The 14893-nt window shown below is 36.9% G+C and overlaps 1 protein-coding gene across 8 annotated transcripts in view; it reads left to right on the top strand.

Moving 5' to 3' along the window:
* The window catches only part of MEIS1 (Meis homeobox 1), a 129016-nt gene that overhangs the window by 95529 nt on the left and 18594 nt on the right, over positions 1-14893 (top strand). For all 8 annotated transcript variants that reach the window (XR_005212360.1, XR_005212359.1, XM_037806920.1 and 5 more), the window contains one exon: positions 9786-9862. Coding sequence is in view for 6 of the 8 variants with exons in the window: in XM_037806920.1 (XP_037662848.1) it covers positions 9786-9862 (77 nt within the window). In the remaining 2 variants the exon portion in view is untranslated. The remainder of the gene's footprint in view (positions 1-9785; positions 9863-14893) is intronic.

The raw sequence follows: 14893 nt of genomic DNA, 5'->3' as shown, positions 1-14893 counted from the left end.
CTTTTGAATGTTCTTTACTCAAATAGGCAGTAATTACAAGCTTAAAGAGGTTTAGTGGTCCAGTAAACTACATAATCACCCCTGAATTAGCCCGGGCTCATCAGTTGCAGTCCAGCAAGCTCCAGTCTGCTGTTTGTATGCAGCCTTGATCACATAGCAACCTGATCAGCAGGTGTGGAACAGCCAGAGTCCCCCATAAACACAACTGTCTACTGGGGACAATGATCTCTAATGAGATGAGGCTACACCATCGCTGTAATTTAAGTGGGAAAATTAGCACTAGAGAATGAGTACCAGTTCCAGGGGTCTTTCGTCATATTGGGAGCAGCACAAATCCTAATGTCTCTCACCCTCTCTCCCTATCTTTATCTTGCTCTCAAACATATCCTCACCAAATGTACTATTTTGGTCCTAACTTCTGGACACTTTATTCTTCATACGAGCATTTTTTCCCTGAATATTTAATGCTGGACAGGGCATCTGTAAAGGCAATAATGATTGTTGTCGTCAGGCTCATTCCAAAATGATCTTGTTGTATGTCATCTCCCTTATCTGTTCCTTAATGTTTCCCAAACCCTTTCACTTTGATTTTTAAAGTGGAGAAGTGTTCTTCGGTTGGGTGGTGGATCTCCTTTTCACTGACATACTCTGAAATAGCAGAGAGGAGCCATATGTAGTTTCCAAAAGATCCTTTACATTTTTGGAGTTTATTGTATAAATTGATCATGAACTTTCTTTTCAGAGAAGTGGTCGGTCCGGTGCGGTGCACTGTTGTTTTATCGGTTTAAGTGAAACTCTGGGGAAAAGCCCGTGTATTGAAACAGTCTCCTTTATCCTTTAATTCCATCCTGTTCTGGGAGCCTTTAAGATGGAGAACCTGAATTTCATTTCATTGGATTTGGAGAGGGATGGGAACTTATGCAACAAATATACCAATAACAGCATAGACTGGGTTTTGGAGAAGCTCTGGGAGAACTTATGCACTAATGCTAAGAATGAAGAGCAGAACAGTGCAGTAACTAAGAGCATGGGACCAGACTGCTTGGGGTCAAATCCCAGCTCCATCCTACTTGTAACAGCCTCTGTGCTTCAGTTTCCTCATCTGTAAGACAGAGGTAAGAATATTTACCTCATAGATTTGTTGTAAGGATTAAATGAGTATACTTGCAAAGAACAGGGCCTGGCAAAGAGTAAATTTATAAACGACTCTTAAATAAAATAAATAATGAACTGTTTGGAGATATGTAGAATTGAGTGAGATGTAGAATTGATGTAGAATTGTGGAAATGGGGCTGCTAATTTTCTGAGGTTTATCTGAAGTAATCTACTTCCAAATGCTAGTTGAGGCATTTTTGGTGTCTCTAGAAACATACATTCAGGCAACAAATATGTTCAGACCATGGAGTTGGGCTAGTTGCATCATGAATGAGAAGAGCATTTATGTGTTTTTATTATTATTTCCCTAAAATGAAAGGGTTCAAAATGTATTTAACTCATATTTGATGAAAATTCACATAAGAAATGACAGTCATTGACAAAGGAAAAAAACAACTGATTTTAAAGCAGACAATTTAAGGCACTTTGTGGTGTAGTTGGATGGAATATAAGTCATCTGTTTCTTTGACCCTTAGAATGTTCCTGTATATAACCTACTATCATTCTTGTATTTATAAACAATGCTAAAATTGTGCATAAAATGATGGACCTAATGGTTTCCATTGAATTTTCTATCTTTTAGAAAAATCTACTTTTGCTTCCATTAACAGAACTGAGTTCAGGATTAGAAGACGAACACACACACACACTCTAATAGCTTCTTCATGTAATTAGTAGTAATTATCATGTATGTTCATAATTAACTCATCAGGAATGAGTGGGATTGCTCCATCCATTGTATAAAAGACAGAAGAGTTTGGAAGAGAATTGCCCTAACTTGTAGGTTACCACCAAGTTTCAAATTGCTGTTCTACCACTTACTAGCCATGTGAACTTACGAAAGCCAATTGTCCTTCCTGGGCCCAAGTTTCCTCATGTATAAAATGAATATAACAGCTGTACCTGCCTCATAGTGTTTTTGTGAGGACTGAATAAGTCAGTGCCTATGATGTATTTGCAACAATGCCTGGTACATCCTCACATCTCAATGCATGTTACAATGACTGCTTCTACCACTCTCACTGATACTAATAAACTATTATTACTTCATTAATAAAGTCCCGTTGGATGGATTTCAAGGAAGAATGCAGGGCAAGTTTCTAGTGAACTAACATCCACCCCACAGCTTCTTCCCCTCCCCTTGTTTCTTGCTTCCAAGGGCAGAAGGTGGGTAGGGGCAGTAAGCCTCTACAGGATCAAGGGTGTTAAAACCGCAGAGAAGCATTCAGTCATTACTCACCACAATGAGTAATTTTGTTTGTGTCCCATTGTAATATATTTTTGGTTTAAAAATGTTGAGGTTAAAAAAAGGAATAGAGAAATGGGAAAGAAATGTCAGTGGGAGTGAGAGTTCAGCCAAGCAGAGAAACTCAGGGTAGGGCAGGCCTGGGAACTACATAGTTGTGAGCCTTTGTGCATGTTATTTGACCTGACCAAGCCTTAGCTTCCTCATCTGTGAAAGGGAGCTAAACACAATCTCTGTTCCTGGGGGTTACCAAGAGTACATGTATACAATGCATTTTTTCTCCTTACTGACAAATAGTAAGAGTTCCAAGGAGCTATTATTTAAAATGATTCAAGTAGGACTCTTAGAAATGAAGCATGGGTTTTTTCCACCCCACCCCACCCTCATGCTCTCCCATCCTGTTTGTCTTCATGGCCATTTTCTGTGTTTCCTTTTATATAGCCATCATCTTCTACTGAGAGAATCAATATTCAGGGAGTTCATTAATAATCATAAGTGTTCAAAATAATCTGAGCACTGTTCATGAATTTTAATACTTTTAGGAGAAAGATAAAAGTGATTGCTAATTTAGAATCTAAATTTTATGTCTTTAATATCTATATACTTAAAAATACTCCTGTAACATCTATATGGCTAATGCCAAAATCGATCTAAAACATTGTTGATATATACAAAAATAGTTGCAAGCAACTTTAAAAAAATTCCCCACATACAAAGGTCTATGAAATCCCTTAATATTAGCATCTATCTTTTTAATACAGTGCTTTTATTTTATATTTAATTGAAATTAAAAGATCAGATAAGTGAGGTAGGTAGGGCATTTTCGTTTTGGCCTCTTATAATTGCCTATAAAACAATGTTTTCACTGCTCTGTGTTATTCAGATAGTCTCATTAGTGCAAAAACAAAAGATTATTATGAAATATTACCCAGTGTTCCACTTTGCCTTCCTCGCTTATGTCATTTTCATGTGATAAGATCAAATTTACAGATTCCTACCTGACTTTGCTTACTTGCTCACCTTCACTGGCAACTTCTTACAGCTGCTGCTGCATATACAAGAAATCAGAGGGATTGTCTGCAAAATGACTCACCTAGACTGCAGAAAAAGCAGGTGCTAAACAATAAATGGAACACGTTTAGTCTGAGCAGCTAGGCAATATAGGAGCAAAGGTGGGGAATTAAGAAAGCAGGTTGAAATCCTGTGACTTCACTGATGATGCTCCAAACATTTTTGGCTTCTTATCCAGTACCAACACAAAGGTTCTTCTTTTGATTCCAGCATGTGTGAGGATGCAAAACTCAACTACTATGCATTCAGGCTCTGTTCTTAGACTGTGCGATGCACTGCTTTTGTAATGCAAATGGAAGGCACAAAGTGTCTTTTGATAATGTGCAGTCAGAAGACAAAAAAAGCATTCACTGAAACAGTAAAACTAATTCATAAACCAGAAAGACAATAGGGAAGCATTATAGATTTTTTTAAAGGGAAAAAAGTATCCTAGATCAATGTAATTGTCACAGTGTAAGCTATTCATAGTCTAGGCATAAGGAGAAAATGAGTGCAAGTTTATTTAGAGTGGGAGAAGTTTGTACTGGAAAAAAATACGTTAAACAAATATAAATATGTTTGGTTAGCAAGTTTCTGCTTATCCTCTCTTGAAGGTCAAATATATAGCTGGTTATTTTAATTTAGATCCACAGTACTCTTGTAGCAACATAGACTCAGTAGAAATTTTAAAAGAGCACAGAGATTTAATGGTTAAAAGCCATATGGTAGATTTTTTTTTTCTCTAAAGGGAGTATCTCTCCATCACATACCAGAGTTTAGCTCAAGGTCAACTTATATTAATGCATTAAACTTAGCTGTGGAGGAGGCAAAGAGCTGGAGGAAAAAGGATAAAAGAAGTTCCGAAATTGTTCTTCCAACATATTCAGCCGAGCAACAGAACATTGCCTTGATAAGGGTTATATTGGACAGTTGCCATAACCCCTCCTGTTAGATCAGCTCCTCCGCTACCTATTCCCATACCTTTTAAAGTATAGCGTGTAACATTTTGCTTGAAAATTGCTTCCACCTCTATTGCTTTGTTATAGCTGTTTTGCAGTTTCGATATAGAGGCAGTTCTGTGTCACAAGAAATTACTAATCTGAGGCTTGAGAAGGGGCAGTGTAGCCTTCCATTATCTCACCAGCAAGCTCTGTACAGGATTATTTTCAAATTTTCTGCTGCCATTACAATGTGCTGTTAGAGTGGGCAAGGCGGCGAGGGAGGGACATTATTGAAACTTGGTTACCAGGGTAGATAAGATAAAGTTCATCACTGTCTTGGCATCCACATTTGCAGTCAGGGGTGGAAAATTTGATGAAAGGAATACGTTTGGTCAAGGATATCGTTAAGATATAAGGTTGGACATTTTCCTTCTGTGTTTACTGAAGAGTTTCTCTTTCCCATTGATGTACATCTGAAAAAATCTACTTGATTATTTAAATCAATGTTTTCTTCCAAAGTATTGTAATCTTTTCAATACCAGATAGCCAACATCAGGGCCCCCTCCCACCCTCAAGAAATAAAATTGTAATTATGCAGAAATAACTTTCTTTAGAAAGTTGCCATTTTCTTTCTGTCACCTTCTATTCTTTCCGACTGTTAAAATGACAGTTCAGGCTTAACTTTTACATAAGCTATTTTTAGATTTTTTCCCCAGATATTCTTTAACTATTTCTGTTACCCAGGGCACATACTCTAGGGATCGTTTTTATCTTCGATGGGGTTATTAAGCAATCTCTGCTATATTGGGTCATTATTAGAAGTCGCACTGGCACATACAGAAACAAGTGAAGAGTGTAAAAGGGTTTCTATTTCAGCTTGAGATTTTTAATGTAAAGGAGAAGTCAGGGCATTGGTTGTTGAAATAATGATGATCATTTTATACATTATTCCCTTCAGCTGGGGTTTCACTGCCTACAAGCCTCTTACTTTCTCTTTGAGCCCAGCATCTCTTCTCTTCCCAGTGAAGCTAGCCTAATACGTGTGTGCAGGTTTGATGCTGGAAGGGAGGGTCCGCTTCACCCATACATAATCACTGTTTTATGGCTTTCACTCATTCCTGAGGTGTTAATGCAGATCAAATGGGAAACACTCGAGAAAGACCCTTTGCAGCTACTGCGCTCTCCAGCTCTCCCGTCTCAATCGTTAATTCTTATTGTAAGATCTAAAGGTAATTTTGTTTGCTCTCTTAATGCATTGCAGTTCTCCCAGTGGCCCTTACATATCCTTTCTCAAATTCCCATCTTGATCAATTGTTTGCAAATAATTAAGCTTTTAAGAGATAATGGCATGAGGCTAATGTACACAACAAAGGCAAGGTCTCCAGTCTCTGTCTATTGGGCTGTGGTCAAATTTGCTTTGATATCCCAAAGTGATTAGGTTGATTGGTATATCTGGCATGTGCAATTGGTCTTTCCTTCACAAGAACCTACTAATCTTTCTTAAATTAGTGTCCTTGTCATTTAGATGCAATAACAGCAAAGGTATCAGGAAAATGGGAAGGGGTGACTGAGACCCTTAGTTTCAACACTTTGGAATGAATTTCTCGTTTTCTTCCTAAAATGGCACTTCTCAGGGATCACTCTTTATCTCCTTTGCAAAATGACTTGTGCCTTTGCCTGTAGCAGGACCTCACCGGCCCTGTGGGCAGAACACAACAGGGCTTTGAATGTTTTTACAGCAGCCTTGCCTGTGGCACTTGGGTTTTTGTTAAGTCATTTTTTTTCTAATTGTACAAAGGAATAACTCATACTGCCTACAAAAAGCTTAATCTGGTAAAGATGCATAGGTTTTAAGATAATTAAGCATATTGGATTTCAGTTAAAAAGCTTACTTCTTTGTGAATTTTTGACTGTCTGTGGATTAACTGCATGAAGTCATGGCTTTCATGTGATTCTAGCTATTATAGATTGAAAGTTTGTGGGACACCACAGCCAAGAACTATGAGAAAAAGAAAAGTATTCAGTTGACCTTTCTGGAATTTTGTTGATACCTTTTCTCCCCCCTTAACAATGGCTAGATTATTGTGACACTTAAAATTTTGTCCAGGCTCATTCATTTCTATTAAAAAAAAAAAAATCCTGAACAACTGGAAATTGCTTAATGGAGACAGAGTGCTACATCTCTATAGCTTGAGGCTGCCTGGCAATTATGCTGCATGAAATTAGACACAGTTTGTTCCAATTACTTAAAATCAGACCACATGAAAAGTGACAGAGGGAAAAAAGGGTAGAAATTTCTCATTTTATGATATTTAAATTACGAAATCAACAACTACATGATGTGAAGAAACAACATAAATTTGCACTGAAATTTTGAGGGACGTAATATTGCTCTTTGAAACTGTAATGATTCAGATAATTTTAATGATCCAAAGAGAATTTTATGGACACCACTTGCATAAATGAAATGTGAATTTCATTTGCTTTATAATGATGTATATAAAACTTGCTCACAAACAGGCATGTAGAAATACTCCTGAAAACACAGCACAAATAAATTACTGTGACAATTCTCAATTTTCAAAGTGACTAAAGATAAATGGCATAAATATTAATTTTTATCCAGTTCTGGTCATAACATTAAGAAACTAACAGGACAGGGCAAAAGGTATTGCCATCAAGCCATTTTGAGGAGGGAATGCTGACATATTCATTAATTCTACCAAAAATCTCTGAAAGAGATTTCCAGTGGATCTGAAAAACTGTAAGCAAGATAATGTTACAGAAAATGTTATAGGTAGAAAACTGCTCATTTTATGTGTCAAATAGTGCCAACAGCTGGATGCTAAAATTTTCATATTTCAAAATTGAGTTTAAATTCTGGTTGGGTAATACTGTAAGAACTTCTTGCCTGGGTCACCTTTAACTTCTCTGGATCTTAGAACTCAGATAACAAAACTGAGGATTAGAATAATTTTCATTGCTCAAAGTCACATAGTTAATAAGTAGCATAAATTATATAATCTAATAAGATCATGCACAATTCTTAAACTAGTGTAGACTGAGAACTACTATATATCAAACCATAATGCAGTATTTTGTTCATGGGATAAAAGATGCACTTGTTTTATATTATGTGGCAAACCTTTATGTATTGGGAGTTATGTTTTAAACCTTAGACTATTAGGTTGCTTTTAGCTTGGTATCCAATCATGGATTTTGGCTCTTATGATTGGCATTATGTTGAGCAGGCTAATTGTCACCTCTGATCTTAGCCTATTGTGAGCTTTATATACTTCTATTTGAAAAGAGTGGGTTGACATCACTTTTAGGCATGAAACAAGGTAAGTGGTGTAGTGGATCTTGAATTGGATTACTTATACTTCTGGTGGGCTTTGAAAAAATTTTATTATTGTTTTTGATATTACATCTGAGTGGAAAGTATCTATGTATCACGGCAAGTTATACTCATTCATTCATTCCACACATATTTACTGATTTCCTGATATGTGCCAGTCTGGGTTTTGAGGAAGGTGAGTGAGACAAGCAAGGACTTTAGAGTTGGCAGTTGAGTGGGAAGAGACACACCAACAAGGGAAAAATTAAACAGATGTTTCAGAAAGTGATGCTTGCTATTAGGGTAATAGGAAGAAGATTGAGAAAGTGGCATGGCAGTGAGTGGGGTGGGTGAAGCTCAGCATTTGTGTTGAGACCTGAAGGTGACATTGGAGTAGGAACTTGGTGTGTTGGAAGAACACAGAGAAGGACGGCTGACTGGGCAGAGAGGTGGGGTGGGGAGCAGGTGGGCAAGGCTGGATGGTGGGGAGTCTTGCAGAAGGTGGTGTTTTTTTTGAGAAAGAGACCTTAATGGGGTTCATCAAAGGTATTTTCCACACTCTTCTGACATGGTGAGGCTTAAACACGGGAAGGTGAAGCAGGAACTATCCCTGACTTGTGTCTACTTCTGACCATCCTTTCCCTTGGCCAGTTTCCTCACCTGTAAAATAGGAGGGCCATTAGATTCCATTTATGTCTCTCGAAGGGATATAATGGGGATTAATTACCATCCTGTCTGTAATACACTTGAAGCGCTTTAGAGAAAGGCACTGTATTCCATGAAAGCAAAGCCTTATTCTAATTGTGTATTTATTGATTAAATGACAATCAAAGACAATGCTTAAGGGAAAAATTGCTATATCTCTGCTCTCCACAAACGAATCCCATGTGTATAGATACAGAACACATTTAAACTTACATATAAGAGCATTCAAGTGGTCATTAACAAGACTTTTTAGCATCTGATCAGACATTATTAATGAGATTAAAAGCTATGTTAATTAACATTCAATAGACCAGAATTTAGTATTTTGATGGCATGGATAGTTAAATTGAGGGTTGGGGATGCCCTTTCCCATTCATAATAAATACAGCATTGACTATCAGAATGATTTTATCTTGGAAAAAATTACTGGGATATTTTATTTCAAGCTAGCCAGTGTCTGCAAAGATGAAAAGCACGTCCTCAGCTCCTCTCCCACGTGTTAGAGATATATATTTCAAATTTAGGTAGAAATGGTCATTGAACAGAAAGTGTTAGTGCCAAAAATCATTTCAGTAGAATTCCAAACATTCTTACAAGAAGGTATGGATTTCATTTTATTATCTAATCCTGTAATGCTCTCTATCTACTATAACTCACAAGGAACATAGCTGGGCTTGTTCTTAACATTCAAAATATGCTGGGCCTTGACCTTTATATTGGCCTGTGTCCAAAATCCCAGCATGTGTTGATTCAGATTTGGAAACCAACTTTGGTTGGATTTTGTTTGTTGTGTTTTGGAGAAGAGCTAGAATGAACAGTGGTTAAAAATAAATATATAGCCAGTCTACATTTGATATTTGCATCTGGCAATATTGTGTTTGGTAGGTGAGTGTCACACCTACAAGGTGCTTAACTTGGAGACTTCAGGTGAGATTGTTAGTTCAAATGGTTCAGATTTACAGGTCCATGCTTCGATAAAAATATTGAATCATGGTGATATACTTTTATAAGGTAAAAATAAAAACAACAAAAAAAGTGTCCCTATTTTAATCCTATAAAATGCAGTGAAGATCAGACTAAACTTTCTGTTTGCAACAAATAAACCTGTTAAAGGATAAACTCGGTATCAAGGTTCTGCAAGTATCCTAAGTAGCTATTTATACACTTCACTAATCTTTGTAATTGGCTTGTCTTTTACTGCCATGAATTAGATGATGTAGTATTCCATTAATAAGAGTGACACACCTCAGCATTTTTATCTTTTATTACAGACTTCTCTAGACACTTAGGTTATTGACAAAATGGCCTAAATATTGCCTAATGTACATACATCTTTTTTATTCTCTTTCAGCACCCTTACCCTTCTGAAGAACAGAAAAAGCAGTTGGCACAAGACACGGGACTCACTATCCTTCAAGTGAACAATTGGTAAGTAATTTGGCGTTGTGTTTACACACAGTGTGTTTCACTCTCCGGCAACCTGCAGTCAATGTTTTGCGTTAAGAAGACACACCTAGTCAGTGCTGCTTTCCCTGCTGGCTTGTGGATCCAGAGGTGGAAACAAACTGTTGACTGATGGATGAGCGCACTCCCTAGCATGGAAAATAAAACATTGTGTTGCTTTCCCCTTCCTTTATAAATTGACAAATTTTATGTATAGTATTAGTATGTATTTAATTCACATTAGCCATAGCTCTGAAAATGTCTCTGTCTCTCTGACTTTTTTTCTTCAGGATAATCAGTTGAAAGAGTGGTATCATCCCATTTCCTAGAAAATAAGAAAATCCATCACCACATGTCAGCCAGGTTTTATATTCATTAAACAACTAAATTCAGTTAGATTTTGTTAAGTCCCTGCATTCAAGGATAGTTTCCTCTCATTTATCTGCAGTAAATTGAAAGGGAGAAATTATTTACGTTTCTACTTTGAAGCTGTTCAAACCTGATATGTCTCAGGGTGGGGCAATACTGTCTCTAAATAAATGCATAAATTTGTGATTTGGGATGAAGCTGAGATTGCATACAAACACCAGCCAAGAATGTTCTGACTTAATGTCCGATGGTTTGGCAACATGGCTTTGAGAAAGTATGATTTATTACCCTTTGTGAGGGTGCTGAAAGCCAGGTTTCATATAATCACCCAGAGCTAGTGTCATATTTGAAGGGTATCGAAATCCAATACCTCTAAAACTAAGTGTATCTAATTAATTGTCCTAATATTTTTAGATTAGTGTTTATGATGGGGGAAACCTTATCCTCTTTGAAGTAAAATCCAGAAAGGGCCCAAAGCCTGGTTGGGGAAAGGAGAGAACTGGGAATGCCAATTTGCAGACAGAGGTATTTCTTTCTTTTCAGTAAGTGTCAAAGATTAATATTCCAGAATCTCTGATTACATGGCCTAATCCATTTTGGCGAATAAATTTGTTCTTGATGTCCATTGCACCTACATTAACAGACCCTGCTCTGTTAGAGAGCCTTTGGGAGAGATTTCAGATATATTAAACCCCATTACAGAAAATGTAATTTCTGTCAATATAATCCCATGTATTCTTCAATTTAGTATTTTAGAGATAACAAGCTACTTACAATGTATTTGCCTTTGGAGGATTAATTTACAAAGTGCACTATCTGCAAGACACAGACAGACTCACATAAGCATTGCTTGTAAGGGTTATCAATGTCTATGACCTTACTGCAGGCTTGGGAGATCAATTTTTGCAGCCCTTTTAGTCAGTGGATAGGGAACCAACAGAAGGCATACTGTATGTAGAGGTGGGACTAGGAGTTGTGTTGCTGCTGAGGTTTATCATTTGCTTATTTTTACCTGCTATTGTATCTTAATTTTCAAAAATGATAATTCCACATATTTGAACTTAAGTCTTGCAAATTAGATGATACTCTACAGTAGATCATCACTTTTGGGCGTGCACCTAAATTCACATTTTCTTTTTTAACTGAAGCTGATGGTTAGGAGATTTTCATAAAATAGAGGCTGTACAAATGTCACATTTCCCTGGGATATATTCTGGTCTAAGGGCAAAGGAGTGGCAGGGCGAGCTCTTCAGTTAAGGAAAGCCCAAGTGCTGCTGCTGTTCAGTTGATATATCACACTTACCATCTCTTTTTCCCCTCAGTGTTGCTACAAACTCGGTCCATAAACATAGCTACCAGAGGGCACATTCTAATACCAGTGGTTCCCCATGCAAGTTGCTTTCCATGGGTGAAACCTTATGGGCTGCTCCCTTTGAATGCAGGTGCAGGAAAATAGTTCCTGTGCAACCAAACAGTACACCCTGTTGTGTGCCTAGGTTCTGTGCAAAACTTCACAGGTTAGTAACAGTTCATCGGTCAGTGATCACAATCCTACTTCTTTTGTTTTGTAATTAGAAGGGAAACAAGGATCTTTTTAAAAAGTTCTAATCATAAAATATACCGTAAAATTTTTTCAAAGTATATGTAGAATTTGTTTTAAACCTCACACTGATAGCCAATTCTGCACAGATTTATAACTTGAATGTTATTTTTACTTAATTGTTTGGGGAATAAACACAATTCTACTCCTAACTGGCACTTTGTGTAGTATATGCAAATGTTCTCTCTACCTCTGTATGGAGTTCAAAATGACTTTTGCTTGCACTTCATTGTGTTGCATTTGACAACTGTTTCAATTCTAACAACTTTGTGGTGAATTTGCCTCAAGGAATTTGCCTCTATACAATAAAAGTTGTATAGAGATTGATTTTCTTAAGTGTGATGAAAAAGGAAATTCCCATGTTTGATTTGAGTTTTTAAGATTTATTAGTTCCCATCCTTTTAAGAAGCTGACATGAAATATTTTTTTCTTTAGGTTTGAGTAGGAAATATGTTGCAAAAATGGGGAAACTCAGACCATACTGCATTCAAACCAAAGATGTAAAAGAATCTTAAACTGTGACATTTTTGAGTCCTGGAAAGCAGAACAACCGAGTGGTTTTCCTTTTACTTTATTGTAATAAAAAATGTACAAAGCTTTTTTGAAAGCTTGTAAACATTTTTCCTATATTGAGCATCAGCCCAAGTTACTTCCTTCAGGAAATAATAGCTCTAAAAAATGTCTTCATTTGTATTTTAGTAGATCCCCTTCATCTTATTTAGCCACAACCTTAAAAAAAAATTGTGTCTTCCTTCTTGGATTTCTTAAGACTTGTTAACACACATGTACATTTTTGTATGAACTGTGAGTCACTATAACTCACTGTTGAAAATGTTTAATGAAATGCTGAAGGGCAGGCTGGGTGTAGATCAGTCATAATTATTGGCAGCAACATAGCCTATTGAAATACACAACATGTAAGTGAAAAATACATACTCATGTGTTGTTCTTAGCTTGTCATAGAAACCAAGGCTGACATAGCTTTAAATTAGGTTTGGATTGAAAAATGGGATGAGAAGTTTGGTATATTTTAATGGCTCTACCATTCCGTCATAGAACTAATTTTACACTTCTTTAATTGACATATTAGTGATTTATGCTACCTGCCTTGGCTGACTGAAGCCAAAAAAGATGGGATTGGGGGAAAGGGATGTTTTAAATGTAAAACAAGAAGACTGATTTGATTAATTAAGAGACATCTTGGAGTAAAAGAAATAATGTTGTAATGCTTATATTTGGTCTACTTGTCATCATAAAAACAGAGAGGAGGGATCTTAAAATGCTTGATATTAGGATATTGGTAGGATCTGGGGCCTGGGATAGAAAGTGAAATTTATTTGATGAGACATCTTAGGCCAAGTCTATTCCAATACATTTCTTGAGAATTGAAACAATTATTGAAATAATTTGTGTAAAATTATTTTTACCTAAATTGTCTATTTGAGGTAATTGTGTACTTTTTAAAAAAATCAACTTTCATAAACTACTTTCCTAAATATTTCAGTCCAGTTTGTTGGTCATAGACTTAAACTTATTTATTTTATTTGAAATACAATATTACCATATATTTATGTATATTCCCCTTTTTCTCCTTCACTCTCAATTATAATTTGATCCCAAACTGATCTGTAATAGCATTGGAGACTTTTGTCTTTTTGCCTTTTGCTTTGTTGTTGTGGCAAATGCTTCAGTGACGTCAGCCATAAAAACATATTATTAATATGTTTAATGTTTTAGTCATTTAAGTAGAAATATTTGGGATTAGATTTTTTTAATATTCATTTTATTGAGATATATTCACATACCATACAGTAACACAAAACAAATCGTACATTCAATTGTTCACAGTACCACTGCATAGTTGTACATTCATCACCAAAATCAATCCCTGACACCTTCATTACCCCACACACAAAAATAACAGGAACAATAATTAAAGTGAAAAAAGAGCAATTCAAGTAAAAAAGAACACTGGGTACCTTTGTCTGTTTGTTTGTTTGTTTGTTTCCTTCCCCTATTTTTCTACTCATCCATCCATAAACTAGACAAAGGGGAGTGTGGTCCTTATGGCTTTCCCAATCCCATTGTCACCCCTCATAAGCTACATTTTTATACAATTGTCTTCAAGATTCATGGGTTCTGGGTTGTACTTTGATAGTTTCAGGTATCTACCACCAGCTACCCCAATTCTTTAGAACCTAGAAAGGGTTGTCTATATTGTGCATAAGAGTGCCCACCAGAGTAACCTCTCGGCTCCTTTTGGAATCTCTCTGCCACTGAAGCTCATTTCATTTCCTTTCACATCCCCCTTTTGGTCAAGAAGATGTTCTCCATCCCACGATGCTGGGTCTATATTCCTCCCCGGGAGTCATATTCCATGTTGCCAGGGAGATTCACTCCCCTGGGTGTCTGATCCCACATAGCGGGGAGGGCAGTGATTTCACCTTTCAAGTTGGCTTGGCTAGAGAGAGGGGGCCACATCTGAGCAACAAAGAGGCATTCGGGAAGAGGCTCTTAGGCACAATTATCGGGAGGCCTAGCCTCTGCTTTGCAGCAACAGTCTTACCAAGGGCAAATCCTGTGGTAGAGGGCTCAATCCATCAAACCACCAGTTCCCTATGTCTGTGGGCATGTTAGCAACTAGATGGTTTTTTAAGTCTTAAATATTTAGGTAGAACTTTAAAGGAAACACACACATAGATACAGTAAATGCTAGGTTCATTTTTTCTTTCATAGACCAACCTTATTTTTTTTATAATGAAAATGTCAGTTTAGAACGGTCAAATAAAAATTCCCTTGTATGTTTGCACACCAGTGTTGCAGACCTGGGGATTCTGTGTGAAGAAAACTTGTGCTTGTGATTGTATCTCACTTGCTGGATGCCTCAGACACATCCTGTCCCGGCAGAGCCCTAGCCTAGGGTGTACTGAATAAGTTTTATAGTTTCCTTGTTTACTCATCACCCAAACTCTTTCCTATTAAGGACTGAGGTTAAACGATTATTCCTTTATGCTCTGAGAAGGCAATATGGGTTGTAGGTTCAAAAC

The sequence above is a fragment of the Choloepus didactylus genome, chromosome 17, assembly GCF_015220235.1.
Source record: "Choloepus didactylus isolate mChoDid1 chromosome 17, mChoDid1.pri, whole genome shotgun sequence".
Lineage (NCBI taxonomy): Eukaryota > Metazoa > Chordata > Mammalia > Pilosa > Megalonychidae > Choloepus > Choloepus didactylus.
Note: the sequence above shows the minus strand (reverse complement) of the source record. Positions and strands in the feature narration are given on the sequence as shown.